The following is a 19,863-nucleotide window of genomic DNA, read 5'->3' on the forward strand; positions in this document are numbered from 1 at the left end:
TGTAAGCAGCCCACCAGCCTTCACATCCCTGATGAGATGCAGAACTCCAGAAATAGGGCTGTGAGGCTAGCTAGGGGTGTGAATTTCTATTAGCTGTGAGATGTCACTGAGGGGCTGGATTTATGAATCAGGCACGAAATCCAGGAGCATATGGCTTCACAGGTGTATTCTACCGAACAAAGAAGAACATACACCGGCCCTTCTCAAACTCTTCCAAAAGACTGAAGAGGAAGGACCACTCCCAAAGATCTTCTATGAAGCCACCATCAACCTGATACCAAAACCAGACAAAGACACCACCATACACACAAAACAATCGCCAATGAATCAGACATGAAGGATGGAGGAAAAGGAAGAATGTTGCTGTGCTCCCTTCAAAGGTGCCCGATAAACCAAACAGTATCGCCGTCAATCAAACAGAGATATGGCCATGTCATCTGGCCTCTGACAAGCCTTCCTTCCTATTTACATTAGGTTCAGGCCTATTAACCAGAACCTATTAATATTAACTATTAACCTATTGATATCAACTATTAATTAGCCTATTAATGTTAACATGACACTGGATTCCCTAAAGTCTACTGGTTCCTGATCACACTGGGCTCAATCTTCTTTGGGGACTTCATACCTCCTGTTCCCTGCCTGCAGTGTTCTAACTGGCCCCATCCCCGTTTTAAATTTATGTATTTGGCTGCACTGGGTCTTAGTTGCAGCATGTGGGATCTTCAATCTTCATTTCAGCATGCAGGATCTTCAGTTGTGGCATGTGAGATTTTTTTAGTCACGGCGTGTAAACTCTTTGTTGCATTATGTGGGATCTAGTTCCCTAACCAGGGATTGAACCCAGGCCCTCTGCATTGGAAACTCAGAGTCTTAACCACTAGACCACCAATGAAGTCTGTCTAACTCCCTTTCTTAAGCCCCAAGCCTCCCCACAGTTCACCAGGTTCTCTTCAGCTGCAATATTCCAGCTGGCACCCCATCAGGGGCCTTCCCCAGTCTCCCTGCTCTGAGTTGTCACAGCACATTGGTTCTCTGACGCTCACTCCAACTTTATATTGTAACTGACTAATTACTCAGAGTTATCCATTCTGGATTGTGAGGCCCCCGGAGGAGAATGTCCTTTATCCTTGTGTCTCCAGGCCCCAGCACAGTGTTGGGCACAGAGCAGGTGCTCAATTAACGCTGTGGGCTTGCATGGATGGTAAGAGGGACGGGCAGTGTGAAGACAAGGGCCAGAAGTGCAGGAGCTGAAGACAGTGCAGTGGCTGATCCACAGGTGGAGGCTCGGAGGGACCCACTGGCGCCCCGCACCCACAGGCAGACTCCCGGGTCACAGCAGGGGCTCACCTGGAAGATGGGGTACTTCACGTAGCCGATCTCTATGCAGGTGCTGTCGTTCGTTGGTTTGCTGGAGAGGAGGGCTTTGAACCTGAGCAAGAACATAAAAAGGGAGATAAGAAGACTCACAGAGACATCCACAGCTTGCAAGACTCAGCTCTCTGACGACAGAAACATGTAATATATCCCCCCAACTCGGAAATACGATGACATATCCATAGATTGTCTAATATAATGTCCACTGATATGATATCATAATCAAATTTGAAGTTAAAACGCTAAAGTTAAAAACAGTTCGATGCACGATACTGGATGCTTGGGGCTGGTGCACTGGGATGACCCAGAGGGATGGTATGGGGAGGGAGGAGGGAGCAGGGTTCAGGATGGGGAACACATGTATACCTGTGGCGGATTCATTTTGATATATGGCAAAACCAATACAATATTGTAAAGTTAAAAAATAAAATAAAATTAAAAACAAAAACAAAAACAAAACAGCATCTGCTGCTACTGCTGCTGCTGCTACGTCGCTTTAGTTGTGTCCGACTCTGTGCGACCCCATAGACGGCAGCCCACCAGGCTTCCCGTCCCTGGGATTCTCCAGGCAAGAACACTGGAGTGGGTCTAGAACTGTTAAATTACTTCTCAAGCAGGTGATTTGAAAAGAACAAATGCCTTTTAAAATGCTGTCCAGGGGGAGGGTATGGGGAGGGAGGAGGGAGGAGGGTTCAGGATGGGGAACACAGGTATACCTGTGGTGGATTCATTTCGATATTTGGCAAAACTAATACAATATTGTAAAGTTTAAAAATAAAATAAAATTTAAAAAATAAAATAAAAAAACAAAACAAAACAAAAATGCTGTCCAGGGAATTCCAGCTAGTGGTCCAGTGGTTAGGACTCAGAGCTTCCACTGCAGGGGACCCAGGTTTGATCCCCAGCTGGGTAACCAGGATTCCTCCCGTGAGGCCAAAAGAATAAATGAAGTAAGAAACAGAAAACCCCTTCCACCCTGCAGGCCCTCACAAAGGCTGCCTCCTTCCTGGAGTCCTTCCTGCCTCAAATTTCAAGCTCCTCAGGTGCCCATGGAGCTCTCCAACTCACTCCTTCCTCCTCCCACACAACCTTTGTTCCAAGAGGGGAGGGACTGCTGCTGACTCTAGCCTCTGCTGCATCCTCAGAGCCTGAGCCAGGCTGGCCCTGATGCATGGTGGGTATTTAACGTCATAGGCATCAACATCTGTTGATTACCCATCTCCCTAAATGAATACCTTCTGTTGAGAGTTTTAGATGCATTTTCCTGCCACTGGCTAAACTAGGTTCCTCGTGGGTAGAGACCCAGTCAGTGGATCGCATTGATACTCCATTTATTTACTTATTTGGCTGCATCGGGTCTTAGTTGCAGCATGTGGGATTTTCACTGCATCATGTGGGATCTTTCAAAATGGCACATAAACTCTCTCATAGTGGCGCTTAGGCCCAGTGGCTGCAGTGTGGGCTCGTTGCCCCATAGCATGTAAGATCTTAGTGCCCTGACTAGGGATTGAACCCTCGTCCCCTGCAGTGCAGGGGATTCTAGCAACTGAACCACCAGGCAAGTCTCCCATACTCAATACATTTAGAAATAAGCTAAGACGTGTCTCTTTTTATAAATTAAACTTTAAATTTGAAATACTTTCAGATTTATAGAAGAGTTGCAAACATAGCACAGAAAGTTCCAGTGTGCCCTTCACCAGTTTGCCCCAATGTTATCATCCGACATAGTCATGGTGCCTTGTTAAAACTAAGAAGTTATCATTGGTACAAGCTATAGTTCATGGGGTCGCAAAGAGTCGGACACAACTGAGCAAATGAACACACACACACAGAGTATTGATATAGCTCTTTCATGATGTCACAACAGAACCATGCAAAGGATAGTGTATTTTTCTTCCCTGTCCTTCACTATCTCCTGGAGTTTGCAGGGATGATGTTTTATTGTTGTCAACTCCAGGGTTCAGGAAAAGTAAGATTCAGGACCTGTGTATTTTGAGCGCCTCATGCCAAAGTTCCCTGATATTTGGAGAGCAGGCATTGCAAGGCTGCAGTGTGAATTTTCAGGTTTCGTGAGGACACCTGGCTGAGGAAGCTACAATCCAATCCATTCTCCACTCATGAAGCTCTGTGCTCAGTATGTGCTCCATCTGCCCAGAGGAACAGTATCTTGTCTAAGCCACACAAAGACTGCTGATTATGCTAGAGACTGCCTGTATTCTTCTTCCAAATTGTGGTTAAAAAACACATAACATAAAATTTACTGTCTTAACCAGTTTTGAGTGTTTACTAATATTTACATGGAGTATATTCACATCATTGTGTGATCGATCTCCAAGACTTACCCTGTCCTCAAAAAACAACTCCTACTCCCCCTCCCCTAGCCCCAGTTCCCAGCCTACTGTTTACTGTCTCTATGAACTTGACCTTTCCTGGTAGCTCAGCTGGTAAAGAATCCGCCTGCAATGCGGAAGACCTATGTTCGATCCTTGGATTGGGAAGATCCCTTGGAGAAGGGAACAGCTACCCACTCCAGTATTCTGGCTTGGAGAAAAGAGTTGGACATAACTGAGCCACTTTCATGTTCATGAACTTGATTATTGATGGTTCATATAAAAGGAATCATATAGTATAATGTCTTTTTATGACAGGCATATTTCACTTCATATAATGTCCCCATTCATATTGTGACATGTGTCGGAACTGGCTTCATTTTTAAGGCTGAATAATGTATGTATATGTGTGTGTGTGCTGTTGCTTCAGTCGTGTTTGACTCTTTGCAATCCCATGGACTGTAGCCCGCCAGGCTCCTCTGTCCATGGGATTCTCCAGGCAAGGATACTGGAGTTGGTTTCCATGACCTCCTCCAGGGGATCTTCCCGACCCAGGGATTGAACCTGCATCTCTTATGTCTCCTGCATTGGCAGGCAGGTTCTTTACTACTAGCGCTACCTGGGAAGCCCAAGGTATGTATATACTACATTTTAAAATCTAGTCCTCCATGGATGGACTCCTGGGTGGCTTCTTCCTTTTGTCTTTGTGAATCATGCTGCCTGAACAAGGTATACAAATGCCCTATAGTCTTGGAACCTTGATTTTGAGAAGAAAATCTGCCCGTTCAGTGATGACACCACCCAAACTGAATTTTAGAGAATAGTAATAACCACCCTTATAATTCAGTGCTTTCAAAACTGATGATACATACCTTGGAGATGCTGTAAATAACAGCACTTTGTGAGCATAAAATGGTCTTCCTTCTACCAGAAAGGTGACATCTGACATTTCTTTATTGTTCAGGAAATGAGGATCTGGAACAGGAAAGGGAGAGAGGGTAGCTTTAGAGGAGAGAAGGATTATGTTTGGATTCCTCTTTGGGAAAAGCGCCCGTAAGAGCTGACAAGGAGGCCATGGTGATAAAATACTCGCTGGAGAGACCGTGACCAAACAGGAAACAGGATCAGTTACAGGAACGTGCAATTAACTGGAATTCAATATTTCACAGGGACTCTTCACAGCTTACTTGTGATTAAAAGTAGCATTTCCCCTTAGGATATTCACCCCCAGCCACAGTTCAGATGACTGTCAGCTGCAGAGAGTGACCATCTACCCACCTGGCCTCTAAGGAGGCCACCCACCCCACCTCACTCCTCCTTCTCCAGCTCAGCTCCCTCCTTTCCTGATGGAAGTGGTTCCTGCCTGCTTGCTGCTATGTTTCAGGTGATTCGAAATCCAAGCCTTCTCTCAGGATCAGAGGCAAATGAACCAGGCTCCTGCCCGCATCTCCAAGAAAAAAGAAGCTGTGTAACTAGTTGTACAGCGAGTACTCTAGTACTCACTGAGCATTCACGATGTGCCAGGCACCATGCAAGCTGGCACCTGCAGCCCTGGGAGAGAGGGACCACTGTCAGGCGAACGACAGGGACATGATGCCAGGAGTCACAGTGACTTGGTCAAGCGAGTGGCTGGTGGAGAAGCCAGGATGTGAACGTGGACATTCTGACTCCAGGGCCTGCATTGCTAAGCACTGGAATCCTCCGATTTGCCTGGCATCTTAGCCATTTCTCCTGGGGCTACAAAAGGCACCAGTCCGTCCTTAGCTCAGCACTTTGGTCTCTCTGGGAAAATCCACCAACTGGCCCATGCGTCTCTACCCCTACCAGACTCCACCATGCTCCGTTTCTAAGTCAGACCCCTGGTCTGGCCCCTTTCACAGACCCTGCTGTAACTTAGAACCAGAATTTGCCTTTTTGGCTGATTCTCCTCCTGGTTGATTCACCCTAGGTGGTGGTCCTGGGTATCCTCCACTCATATATCTCTGTCAGGACCTATAGCCTCTTGACCTCTTCCCAATAAAAAAGATTTAATCTAAAACATATTAAAAAAGGCACAAAAATGTCAAATCATCTGTAATTATACTCTTAAAAATTTTTTTATTAAAAAATGCAACAAAACCCAAACTTCTAAAACTTTTCAGGTAAAGGGAAGAGATTGGAGGAGGAAATCACAACCCACTCCAGTATACTTGCCCAGGAAGTCCCATGAACAGAGGAGCCTGACAGAGGGTCCACGGGGTCAGAAAAGAGTTGGACATGGCTTAGCGACTAAACAACAACAAAGAGAAGAAAGGCCACAGAGGAAGGCCAGAGAGCTGACTAACACTCGCCTTTCCACTTGCTTTAAAGACTGTTAGCAGGTCGGAGTGACATTCTCCCTCTTCTCAGCAACCCACCTCCCCTGCTCGGACTCTCAGTCCCACTGTCCACCTTCAACTAGCTCCCACTTCCGCTTCCCAAACTGCTGACATCTCCTACCTTTAGCTCTTTTTACCATTCTCCCCCAGAATTCACTGGGAGGGCAGAGGACAACACACTATAAAAAAAATCAGGCATGGGCTCTCCAGTTAGCCACAGTCCCCACCACTCCCTATTGTAACACAGCAAACCCATTTCATTCATTTACATGACCTTCCTGGCCTTTTGGAGATGCCACTTCGGGACTTTTGTCACTACTCACTCTTCTCTTTCCTTATAAGCAGGTCCCTAAGGAACAACTATTTGGCCACCTTTAGTTATCTGAGCTTGGAATGTTATACTGAAGATGCAAAACACTATATGCTTTGTGTTCCACTTATTAATTATTATATTATGTCCTTTTGCTTTCATCTGTGAGCTTTGAACTTCTCAGGCCTGCCTTCTTTCCTCTGGTGCTAATAACCTTTGGAATTCCAATGCTTGGCCTGAAAACCAGGCCCTTTTAATTGCTAGTGAAAGAAATCTCAGCAAATTCAGGAGGAAAAAAAAATGTTCTCTCCTCTCTTATAGCTACAGGAGAGCAGATTTTATGCTGTGTCACTGAAACAGCCCTTGCAAATGTTCGCTCTAACAGGGGTGTCTTGTAAAGCACCAGATGTCAGAAATTATTGCTATGCCCTAGCAGTGTAACCCTCACTCTCTGAAGTCTGTAAATTTGATGGATCTTTATGATTTGTTGCCCTGGTAATATTTTAATTAACACCTGCTTTCTACAAGGTAGAACTACTTGCAGTTTTAGTACATTTTGGATTGCCTACATGCTTAAAACATTCAGAAAACTACGATCATGGCATCCGGTCCCATCACTTTATGGGAAATAGATGGGGAAACAATGGAAACAGTGCCAGATTTTATTTTTTTGGGCTCCAAAATCATTGCAGATGGTGACTGACTGAAGCCATGAAATTAAAAGATGCTTGTTCCTTGGAAGAAAAGCTATGACCAACCTAGACAGCATATTAAAAAGAAGACAATACTTTGCTGACCAGGGTCCATCTAGTCAAAGCTATGTTTTTTCCAGTAGTCATGTATGGATGTGAGAGTTGGACTACAAAGAAAGCTGAGCACCAAAGAATAGATGCTTTTGAACTGGGATGTTGGAGAAGACTCTTGAGAGTCCCTTGGACTGCAAGGAGACCAAATCAGTCAATCCTAAAGGAAATCAGTCCTGAATATTCATTGGAAGGACTGATGAAGCTGAAGCTCCAATATGTTGGCCACCTGATGCAAAGAATTGACTCATTGGAAAAGACCCTGATGCTTGGAAAGATTGAAGGCAGGAGGAGAAAGGGATGACAGAGGATGAGATGGTTGGATGGCATCACCGACTCAATGGACATGAGTCTGAGGAGGCTCTGGGAATTGGTGATGGATAGGGAAGCCTGGCATGCTGCAGTCCATTTGGTCGCAAAGAGTCAGACACAACTGAGCTACTGAACTGACTGACATGAATGGGCATAAAGAAAACCAGGCAATCTTTGACTCAGCTGCTAAGTTTTCTACTTTAGCAAAAATTTGTGCCATTTAAATTAATAGGTTATTTGTGACAGGAACAAACATACTTAAAAGCATTTCCATGAATTAAGCCTTTTCACTAATTTAAACTAGGTCACCTATTTCAAAAGTAGGGGCTTTGCTAAAGGATAGCATTTTTCAGCTGCTTCCATTTCTCCAGAGTTTCCTGGTCTTTATAGGAAAAGGAAACAGGAAGTAGGAAAGTCCCCAACCTTAATGGGAAGGGGAGTCCTTTATCTGTAATATTTTATCAGTCCCCAGGCAGTGAGAGACAAGCCTTTGCAAAAGAAGATTCGTGGTTCAGGCTTAAAGGCAGTCAGATATTTGCCTTTCCCCCTGGTTGATTCACCAGTTTGCCAGCAGCCCCAGGATCTGAATGAAACTGGTGCCTGATGGAAAGGTTTCTTCTGGAAAATCCCAGAGGCCAACTGGAGAAAGATGGGATTGTGGCTTTGGTGGGGGACTGGGTTCATGCTCCAGCTCCACCTGAACTGATGCTGAAGCCTCTGCAGAGCCTCCCTGTCTTCTTCAGCTGTAACCCAGATAATACTGCCTGTCCTGCCTGTCTCCCGGGTAGCCCAGGGATTGTTTGAGAGAGGGTAAGGAGGGGCTTGGCTAGGGCGAGCTCAAAGCAAGTGTCCAAAAAGGGTGATGAGTGATTACAGTTAACCTGATGGGAGTTCAGGGCATCCTGTCTCCTCAGTTCAGAGCCATTCCCCTCGTGTGTGTGTGTGTGTGTGTGTGCGTGCGTGTGATGTGTTTGTCTAGAGGGTGACGCTTGCTCATCTCTCCTTCCAGTTCCTTGCAGGACTTCCATTAGCAGCATCCTACCGGCCTGTCACTGTACCCTGCTCGTTCCATCTCAAGGAAGAGGAACTTCTTAGAGGAGAGGATGGGGGGGAGTGGCTATGCAGATCTCAGCCTTCTCTGGACTCTACCCGGCTACTGGAAGGGTGTGGGCAGTCATGACTGTCGGTGATGTGCAGAAGAAAGATGCTCAGTGGAGGGATGAGGTACTGGTGAGTCCTCTTGTCCATATCCCCAACATATGGTCTCCAAACAGTTTAATCATGTAACAAAGGTGATACCCCGATCTCCACCTGCCTCACTCCTGTATCCGCCCTGTTTGCCCTCCAACATGTCCAGTCTCTTCTTTGGCTGCGTTTGCTTCCTTCCTGTCCTCAAATCACAAAGCAACAGTTCAGGGCTGGACCCAGGAAGCCCCCACTCACCCAGGCGTGAGGTCTGCTTCCGTTTGATCTCTGTGAGCTTGGGGATGGGGTAGGGCCCGTAGCAGTGAGTGAAGATGACACACAGCTGCTGGCTGATCACTTCATTCTGTGGAAAGGAAAGAACAGCTCACATTGATGGGGGCTGTGTGAGACCTCATCCAAGCCCCTGTGTAAGAATGGGCCCCGTGCCCCCGCCGTAGGCCAGAGGAGCCCACAGACTGACTGCAGGTTCCGAGAGAAATTCCCTGGACATCACACCTTTGCTTTGCTCAATAGGCCCTGGGTTTGCTTGTTCAGTCTGTCCACCATTTCTAGCAGGTTTATGGTGGAAGTTTAATTTGTAATTAAATCTTTTCTTGCTCCAATCATTTTTTAAAAATTGGAATATAATTGCTTTACAATGTTATGTTAGTTTCTGATGTACAACAAAGTGAATCAGCTATATGTATACATATATTCCCTCCCTCTTGGGCCTCCATCCCATCCCCTTCCCAATCCCAACGCTCTAGGTCATCACAGAGCACTCAGCTGAGCTTCCTGTGCTTTATAGCTCTCCATTTTACACATGGAGGTGTATGTATGTCAGTCTCAATCTCCCAGTTTATCCCACCCTCCTCATCGCCCCACTGGGTCCACATGTCCATTCTCCATGTCTGCATCTCTATTCTGGCCTTGGAAATAGGTTCATCTGTACCATTTTTCTAGATTCCACCTATATCCGTTAATATACAATATTTGTTTTTCTCTGACTTTACTCTGTATGACAGATTCTGGATCCACCCATATCTCTAAAAATGACCTTATTTCATTCCTTTTAGTGGCTGGGTAATATTCCATTGTGTATATATACCACATCTTCTTTAACCATTCATCTGTCATTGGACAACAGTCCCACTACTGGTATCAGTTCAGTTCAGTCACTTAGTCGTGTCTGACTCTTTGCAACCCCATGAATCACAGCATGCCAGGCCTCCCTGTCCATCACCAACTCCCAGAGTGCCGGGGACCAGCCCCGGCTGATCCAGGGTATTCGAAGCGGGGACGGCGTCGGCGAGGATCAGGAAACAACTGCTTAATTAAACGTTAATTAAGGATATAAAGAGTAATAGAATGAGGATAGCTCAGTGAAGAAATTCAGTGAAGAAAAGAGGCTGAAATAAGGATAGCTCAGTGAGGAAATTCAGTGGAGAAAAGAGGCTGAATAATTCAGCCAGAAGGTAAGAGAAAGAACGACATGGTGAGACCAAGTTTCGGTGAACAAGGCCCGCACTTTATTTTTCAAAGTAGTTTTTATACCTTAAGTTATGCACAGAGGATAATGGGGGAAGGGGTAGAGTCTTGCAGCAAACCAGGCTTTCTTCCTGCAAACTTATCATATGCAAAAGCTTAGGTGATTTGCATCATCTTCTGGCCCGGAGGCCTGTTAACATTTTAAGACCTTTTCTTCAGAAAACTTATTTTTCTCTAAAGGTGATTGGTCAGGAGCCACCCTCCAAAAGCATTAGATAAAGTTGCATTCGTACAGCGCAAAGGTGTGGTGGGCTACAAAAAGAATTAACTCAAGGGTCCCAGGTTACAAACATTAAAGCTACTATTTACACCAATTATATTAACCAATACACTGCCAGGGACACAGCAGGTAAGGGATATGGAAACTTAGCAGCAAACATTGGCCCAACAAGTGAAAATCCCTTCACTAATACAATTTCTAATCAATCTTTTAACTACTCAAAAGAATCTGTGTTTAGACAGTTTAGAACATCTCCTGCCTCTCACAGTTGGGAGGCTCTGAACAATCACATGTGGCCGGAAAAACCTATTCAGGCAGGCTAGAGGATTTCCAAAGGAGTTTGTAGGTTAAACACTGTCACACCCAGGAATTATTAACTGGAGCTGTAAGCTAACTTTTTTCAGAGAGGTAGTGGGGGACAGCCCCCCGTAAAGTCAGAGGTGTAGGTGAAAGCACAAAGCAGAAAGTAGGCAGACTCTGGTTTTGGGGGTAGATTGCTCGAGAATTTCCAGGGAGACTCCTGAGGCTTGATCCCGCCTTTGCGTATGCCAAGCCTCCTTCCTCATGACCTTTGTCATGGGCGGAGTTCCTCACGCTGGCTACCGGCAGTGATAGAATTCCAGTTGAGCTATTCCAGATCCTGAAAAGTGCTGCACTCAATATGCAATATGCACTCAATATGCAATATGCCGGCTCCCGGCACCAGAGCTCACCCAAACCCATGTCCATCAAGTCGGTGATGCCATCCAGCCATCTCATCCTCTGTTGTCCCCTTCTCCTGCCCCCAATCCCTCCCAGCATCAGAGTCTTTTCTAATGAGTCAACTCTTTGCATGAGGTGGCCAAAGTATTGGAGTTTCAGCTTTAGCATCATTCCTTCCAATGAACACCCAGCACTGATCTCCTTTAGGATGGACTGGTTGGATCTCTTTGCAGTCCAAGGGACTCTCAAGAGTCTTCTCCAACACCACAGTTCAAAAGCATCAATTCTTTGGCACTCAGCTTTCTTCACAGTCCAACTCTCACATCCATACATGACCACTGGAAAAACCATAGCCTTGACTAGACAGACCTTTGTTGGCAAAGTAATGTTTCTGCTTTTGAATATGCTATCTAGGTTGGTCATAACTTTCCTTCCAAGGAGTAAGTGTCTTTTAATTTCATGGCTGCAATCACCATCTGCAGTGATTTTGGAGCCCCCAAAAAGAAAGTCTGACATTGTTTGCACTGTTTCCGCATCTATTTCCCATGAAGTGATGGGACCAGATGCCATGATCTTAGGGTATATGCTGCTGCTGCTGCTGCTAAGTTGCTTCAGTCATGTCCGACTCTTAGCGACCCCATGGACTACAGCCTACCAGGCTCCTCTGTCCATGGGATTTTCCAGGCAAGAGTACTGGAGTGGGGTGCCATTGCCTTCTCCGGTAGCAGATAATTAGCCTAAAAATGGCAGCAGGAAGCCCTCTGGTCCTGTGCCCGCACTCTCCACCATCAAGACACAAATGCTCCTGATTTAGCTTTCCTGTGTACTTGATTATGGTGCTGAGGCATTTCTGGATCCAGAAGTGCTCAGCTGAATCACTTTCTCCTAAAAAAAAGTATGTGTGTGTTTTGGAGGAATAGTTCTGCGATGCAAAACTACGGCTGTTCCAGTACTCTGGGAGCCTGTTTCTGATCAACTTCCGTCCTTCACATCCTTCCCTCCTGTCCTACTGGGCCCATGCTGGTCCATTAATCTCCCTCCAACTGCAGGTGTGCAGGAGGGAAGCCAGGAATCATAGCATATTTTGGATGCTTTTTATTGGGTGAACGGGGTCGAAACCAGGGGCTAAAAACAGTGGTTAGATAGCTCGATATTTACAATATATTAAGAAAAGTAGGTTACAACACAGTTTGTACCATGTAGTTTTGGAAATAAAAGCCTACATATATATTTGGATTGATAGGTATAGAAAAAGGTCTGGAAAATAGAGTAGCTACCTTTGGGTGGGACGATGATGTTTTCTTCTTTTATATATATATATATCTTTTTACAATAAACAAGTGTTGCTTTGTACATAAATGCAATAAATGCTATTTTTGATTTTAAAAAGATAGGTTTGGGACTACTAATGATGTTATCGGTTCAAGCTATGCTTGAATCTACTTCACTGTGTTCCTGAAAGAGAGGGATTGCAGTTCAACAAATGAAAAGAAATCCAACCCTTTGATCCTACAAGACACCATGTTACCTCAGATGGGGTGCACAGAGGTGCCCAAGAGGAGGCAATTATATTGGATAGAAAAAGGGATTTTGCTTTCAAAGATGAAGGCCTTCTGACAGAAGGTGTTACCTGCTCCTCTCACTTAACCCTCACAAAGCAACTGGCTCATGGTTCCAGCGGTGGTTCTCAAAGTGTGGTCCCCAGACCGCCTAAGCTTGTTAGAAATGCATGCCCTCAGATCCCATCTCATACCTCTGACTCAGAAACACTGGGGGTGGGGCCCAGCAATCAGCATTTTAACAAGTTTTCTGCTGATTCTAATGCCCATTAGGTTTGAGAACCACAAGTGTAATGTCCTGAAATTCTGTCTTAGGTTTGACCTCAGCTGGCAACTGTAAATTTCCTCTGGTTTAAAGCCTAGCCATGGGCTTGCCTGGTGGCTCAGTGGTAAAGAATCTGCCTGCCAATACAGGGGACGCAGGAGACTTGGGTGTAATCCTGGGTCGGGAAGATCCCCTGGAGAAGGAAATGGCAACCCACTCCAGTGTTCTTTCCCGGACAATCCCATGCAGAGAGAAGCCTGGAAGGTTATAGTCCATGGGGCTGCAAAGAGTTGAACACAACTTAGTGACTAAACAACAAAGCCTGATCACAGAAATATGCTTCACTGACCAGCATGCGAGCTTTCGAGAAACAGACTCTCACCCTAGGCCCACTGAATCAGATCCTCATTAACATGCTCTGCAGGTGACTCCCATGCACACTGATGTTGCAGAAGCACCGGGTGGTAGGCAAAATTGTGGTCCCCAGTCCCCCACCTCCGGGATCTAATGACTGATGATCTGAGGTGGAGCCAACGTAATAGAAATAAAGTGTACAATGATTGTAATGTGCTTGAACCATCCTGAAACATTCCCTCCCGCTTCCCAGTCCATGGAAAAACTGTCTCCCATGAAACCGGCTCCTGATGCCAAAAATGGCTGGGAACCACTGCCCTAGAAGACGGTATGCCCTAACCCCTGGGACTAGGAACATGATGAGATACCATGCCCGTCAATCTGTTCTCTTTCAGGGCAAAAGGGACTTGGCAGCAGTAATTAAGGTCACTAAGTAGTTGCCCTTAAAAGAGGGAGATTACTTTGTATTATCTGTGTGGGCCCAGTGTAATCACGTAAGCACTTAAAATGCATGAAAAATTCAGAAGGGGTGGAGGAGAAGAGGAAGTCAGAGGGACTGGAAGCCTGAGAAGGACTTGATGAACTGTTGCTTGAAGACAGCAGGGGCCACATGATAAGCTTGAGAGGCAAAGCAGGCCCTGACACTGGGAAAAAATATGACCCCCTAGCTGACCCTCAACAAAGAAATGCAACCATGAGGAACTGAATTCCACCCAAACCCGAATGAGGTTGCAAGTGGATTCTTCCCGAGTGTCTAGGAAGGAACCCAGCTGCTGACACCTCGATATTGGTCTTGTGTGACCCTAAACAGAGAGCCCAGCTGAGACCCTGTGCCTGGACTTCTGACCCGTGGAAACCACGGGTGTTGTCTTCAGCCTCTAAATCATAGTCACTGTTATTGTGGCAGTGGAAACTAATATAGTTCAACTAGCGTTTGCCTCAGGTGGACTCTATTTTGTCATCCCTATGACCCCAGGGAGTCTGACACATTAGGGATGCCCAGTGAGTACTTGCATGTCACGTGAAAGAGGAGATGGTGACCTGCAAAATGCTCTGTGCAAGCTGTGTTGACAAATGGTGCTGGACTCACTACCTGTGCCCAGGGTTGTCTCAGGAGCCTTGCTGGCGAGTCAGCCCCTGTCTCATCAACTCTGGGAAGGAATGAAGATGCCCTTCCTGGACTTGATGACCCTTGAAGCCTGGGAGCTTTCCTGGTGCCCAGTGGTTAAATATCCACCTGCCAATGCAGGGGACACAGGTTCAATCCCTGGTCTGGGAACTCAGATACCACATGCCACAGGGCGACTAAATCTGTGCCCCACAACTACTGGACCCATAAGCCTAGAGCCTGTGCTCCACAACAAAGAAGTCACTGCAATGAGAAGCCCATGCACCGCAGCTAGAGAATAGCCCCCACCCTATCCACAGCTAGAGAAAGCTTGCGAGCAGCAATGCAGACCCAGAACAGCCAAAAATAAATAAATGAATAAATAAGTAAAAATATTAAAAGAGAGAAGCCCGAGCAACCGGGCCCTTCATAGGGCTTTTTTGGTAGTGGTGGTGGTTGTTTAATTCAATTCAATAGGTACTTATTCAGCATCTTAAGAGGTGACCTGCACTGTGAAAGGAGCCATATTAGGGGCAACAAAGCAAGATCCCGTCTCTCCAGGACCTCACAACTTGCCCTTGCTTCTTCACTTCAGTATGTGTTGTATCACCCGAGGAAGTAAAGACAAGGGCTGCCTGTTCTGAAGGGACAATCCTCAAACACTTGGACATTATCTAGGAGGCACATAGCTCCCCAGTCCGATGTCAGGGCTGCACATAGTGATTTGGTCCCAAAGAGCACAGTCTGGAAAGTGAGAGGAAGGGGAGAGTAAGTTTGCAGTGGAGAAATTTGGCAAACACAGCATCAGCCAGGTGATCAAGGTCATCTTCTCCAGTGATGAGTCACACTGATAACATGTACCCTTGATGTGATAAGAAAGGCACTTTACTTCTGAGGTCATCCTCCCCAAACTCATGACCTCAGTCTAAATCATGAGACAATCAATGCCTATTCCACTAGAGGGGCAGCCTATAAAATAGTGACCAACACTTCCCAAAAAAGGTCATCAAAAACAAGGAAAGTCTGGGACTTCCCTGGAGGCCCAGTGGTTAAGAGTTCACCTTCCAGTGCAGGGGGTGCAGGGGATCCCTGGTCAGGGAGCTGAGATTCCCACATGCCTTAGGGCCAAAAAACCAAAACATAAAACAGAAGCAATACTGTAACAAGTCCAATAGAGACTTAAATTATCCACACAAAAAAATCTTAAAAAACCAACACACACAAGGAAAAAACAAGGAAAGGCTGGGATACTGTCTCAGCCAAGAGTGGCCTAAAGAGGTATGACAGCTAAATGTAACACGGTGTCCTGGATGGGGTCCCAGAGCAGAAAAAGACACTGGATACGGAGAAAATAGCAATAAAGTATGGGGTTTAGCTAACAATTGGAGAAGGAAATGGCAACCCACTCCAGTATTCTTCCATGGACAGAGGAGCCTGGAGGTCTATAGTCCGTGGGGTCGCAAAGAGTCAGACGCTACTGAGCGACTAACACTGAGCTAACAATAACAAATCCATGTTGGTTCACTGTTACAATGAACATACCACACTAACACAGGATGTTAATAATAGGAAGCAGGTGAGGACTTCTATGGGAACTCTCTGTGCTATCTTCTCTATTTTCCTGTTAATCTAAAGTCAAAAATGAAGTATACTATTAAAAGAATCTGCTCCAGTGAGGAAATGGGGAAATGATGAAAGCACTATACATTCAGGAAAGAAAGGGAAAGAAGACAGTTCACCAACAGTTCCGTAGGCTTGACTTATTCATCCCCCAAAGTTTTCACAAATGTACCCCTTCCCCCATGCACTAAGCCATGCGTTCATCCATTCATAAATTCTTTCTTCAAATACTCATTGAGCATCTGCTAAGTGCCGGGTGCTGCCTAGGTCCCGAGGGATGGGCACTGTGTGAGGGATGATGGTGATGCCAGCTCCAAAGATGCTGCCGTTTCCAAGACTTTCTGGCTGCTTCTCTTTCAGAGACAAGAGCCTTCAGAGAAGACCCATCACTATGTCTTTGAACTCATCTGTTTGTCAAGGTGTCTGCTATGCATGCTTCTCTGTGCCTCCTCCAAGCAGTGAGGTTGTTGGGATAATTCCCTTTGCTTCCCTGGCATGCTGTCATCAGTCTCAGTTAACAGCTCTGGTGAGGTGAGATGGTCAGTTTCAGGCAGTGAACTGGGTTAACCTATGGGTTTGGTTAACTCTGGACCCAAACCTGAAGACAGCAGATGGAATTAACCAACCCTGAGGCTCACCGTTTTCTGGAGCAGGAGAGGGTGGGGTGGCTGTGCTGGGACAGATGGGGACACTCTCCTCTGAGTGACACATTTAAACTTGGAGCTTTTAGCTCAAAGGGCCACAAGGCTCAAGCCTCCAGGGCAGCAGGGGATTTTAAAATGTTCACGTAGTCCACAGGAAGGCAGAAAAAGAAAAGACAGAGAGACCAAACAGAAAACAAAAAGTAAGATGGCAGATATAAGCCCTAAAGTAGTGATAATTGAATAAAATATAAAAGGTCTCAATATACCAATTAAAAGAGATTGGAAGAGTGGATGAAAAGCCCAACTATATGCTTGTTATAAGAAAGTCACTTCAAATCTAATAAAACAGGGAAGTTGAGAATGAAGGATGGAAAAATATATATCGCATGAACATTAATCAAAGGAAAGCAGGAGAGGCTATATTAATATTAGATAATGTAGATTTCAGAGCAAAAAAACTAGCAGAAGAGAGAAAGGCATTATAAAATGATAAAAGCGTTAATTTACGGAGAAGATGTTGCAGTCCTAAATGTGCATGCACTGAACAACAGATTTGCAAAATATGTGAATCAAAAATTGATAGAACCAAAAGAAGAAACAGACAAATCCACAATCATGGTTGGAGATTTTACTATTCCTCTCTCAACTGATGGAATAAATAATGAGACAGAAAATCTGTAGGATATGGAAGAACTCACCATCATCATCAACCAACAGGGTCTTATCAACAGTTACAGAACACTGCAGTCAACAATGGCAGAAAACAGTCCTTTTTCCTTTGGCCATGCTGCACAGCTTTTGGGATTTAAGTTCCCTGAGGGATCCGACGCCTAAAACCAGGTCCTGCCAGTGAAAGCACCGAATCCTAACCACTGGACCACCAGGGAATTCCCAAAACCAGTCTTTTTAAGTGCCCATGAAACATATACCTAGATAGACTATATCCTGGTTCATAAAACCAGCCTCAACATTTTAAAAGGATTGAAATAATACAGAATGTTCTCTGACCACAATGGAATCAACCTAGGAATCAATAACAGAAAGATAAGAGAAAAATCTCCAAACAATTGGAAACTAAATAACACATTTCTAAATAATTCATAAGTCAAAAAGGAAGTTCCAAGGGAAGTAAAAAACACACTGAACTGAATGAAAATGAGAATAAAACATATCAAATTCGATGGTACACAGCCAGAGTAGTGCTGAGAAAGATATGTACAGTATCAAATGTACATAAAAGAAAAAAAGGAAAAATCTCAAGCTTCTACCCAAAAAATCTGGAAAAAAAAAAAGTCAGAAAAAAAACCCCAAAGAAACAAATAATAAAGATAACTTAAGACAGAAGAGTAGTAGAGAGAGAAGACACAAACTAACAAATTTGTTCTAAAATTTACATAGAAGGCAAAGAATATGAATTCATTTCATAAAAGAATAACACGGGAGGAAACAATTTACCCAATTTCAAGATTTATTTTTTAGCTACAGTAATCAAGACCGTGCGTGGGGACTTCCCCGACAGTCCAGGGGTAAAGACACTGAGCTTCTACTGCAGAGGGCACGGGTTTGATCCCTGGTCTGGGAACTAAGCTACAGCCACATGGCACGGATCAAAAAAAAAAAAAGCTGTGGTAATGGTGGAGTGACAGACACACAGATCAACGGAACAGAATGGAAATCCCAGGAACAGACCCACACAAATATGCCCAACTGACTTAACAAAGGTGTAAAAGTAATTGATGAAAGAGTCTTTTCAACAAAGATGCTGGAGCAAGTGAACCTCCACTGGCAAAGCAAAAACAAAACAGCAACTTTGATCAAAGTCCCACACCTCACGCAAAAATTAACTCAAGATGAAATAAACCACAGTCTTAAATGTAAAACATGAAACTATAAAGCTTCTAGAAAAAAAAATGAGGAGGAGACCTTCAAGATTTGGGCTAGGCAAAGCAGCTGGATGAATCACAAGTTGGAATCTAGCTTGCTGAGAGAAATATCAACAACTTTGTAGTTGCAGATGATACCACTCTAATGGCAGAAAATGAAGAGGAACTAAAGAGCCTCTTGATGAGGGTGAAAGAGGAGAGTGAAAAATCTGGCTTAAAACTCAACATTCAAAAAATGAAGATCATGGCATCCAGTCCCATCACTTCATGGCAAATAGATGAAGAAACAATGGAAACAGTGAGATATTTTATTTTCTTGGGCTCCAAAATCACTGCAGATGGTGACTGCAGCCACAAAATTAAAAAGATGCTTGCTCCTTGGAAGAAAAGCTATGACAAATCTAGACAGTATATTAAAAAGCAGAGACATCACTTTGCTTACAAAGGTACATACAGTTAACGCTATGGTTTTTCCAGTAGTCATGTATGGATGTGAGAGTTGGACCATAAAGAAGGCTGAGAGCCAAAGAATTGATGTTTTTGAATTGTGGTGTCAGAGAAGACTCTTGAGAGTCCCTTGGACAGCAAGGAGATCAAATCAGTCGATCCTAAAGGAAATCAACCCTGAATATTCATTGGAAGGACTGATGCTGAAGCTCCAATACTTTGGCTACTTGATGCGAAGAGCTGACTCACTGGAAAAGATCCTGATGCTGGGAAAGATTGAGGGCAGGAGGAGAAGGGGGCGACAGAGGATGAGATGATTGGATGGATTCACTGACTCCAATGGACATGAGTTTGAGCAAGCCCTGAGAGTTAGTGAAGGACAGAGAAGCCTGGCGCATTGCAGTCCACGGGGTTGCAAAGAGTCAGTCACAACTTAGCAACTGAATGACAATAAAGCGTTCTGATACTTGATACCAAAAGCAGAATCTCCACAGAAGGAAAAACTAAAATTGGACTTCCTTAAAATTAAAAGCTCTATAAAAGACCCTGTTAAGAGGATAAAAAGATAAGCTACTGAGTGGGAGAAAGAAAGTATTTGCAAACCATATATCTGACAAGAGATTATTTTCTAGAATTTACAAAGAACTTTCAACATTCAACAGTGAAAAACCAGTTTAATTAGAACATAGGCAAAGGACACAGACATTTCACTGAAGAGCATATACAGATGGCAAAAAAAAAAACACATGAAAATATGTTGAACATCATTAGCCATTTAGGGAAATGCAAATTAAAACCACAATGAGATACCACTTACACATCTAACAGAATGGCTAAAA

At 44.6% G+C, this 19,863-nt stretch overlaps 1 protein-coding gene across 3 annotated transcripts in view; it reads right to left on the reverse strand.

Moving 5' to 3' along the window:
* BTBD11 (BTB domain containing 11) overlaps nt 1–19,863 on the reverse strand; it is a 333,614-nt gene that overhangs the window by 19,764 nt on the left and 293,987 nt on the right. For all 3 annotated transcript variants that reach the window (XM_027541876.1, XM_027541878.1, XM_027541875.1), the window contains 3 exons: nt 8,933–9,038; nt 4,580–4,682; nt 1,351–1,432 (listed from right to left, as the gene is read on the reverse strand). In XM_027541876.1, coding sequence (XP_027397677.1) covers nt 1,351–1,432; nt 4,580–4,682; nt 8,933–9,038 — 291 coding nt within the window. The remainder of the gene's footprint in view (nt 1–1,350; nt 1,433–4,579; nt 4,683–8,932; nt 9,039–19,863) is intronic.

The sequence above is a fragment of the Bos indicus x Bos taurus genome, chromosome 5 (assembly GCF_003369695.1).
Source record: "Bos indicus x Bos taurus breed Angus x Brahman F1 hybrid chromosome 5, Bos_hybrid_MaternalHap_v2.0, whole genome shotgun sequence".
NCBI classification, from domain to species: domain Eukaryota; kingdom Metazoa; phylum Chordata; class Mammalia; order Artiodactyla; family Bovidae; genus Bos; species Bos indicus x Bos taurus.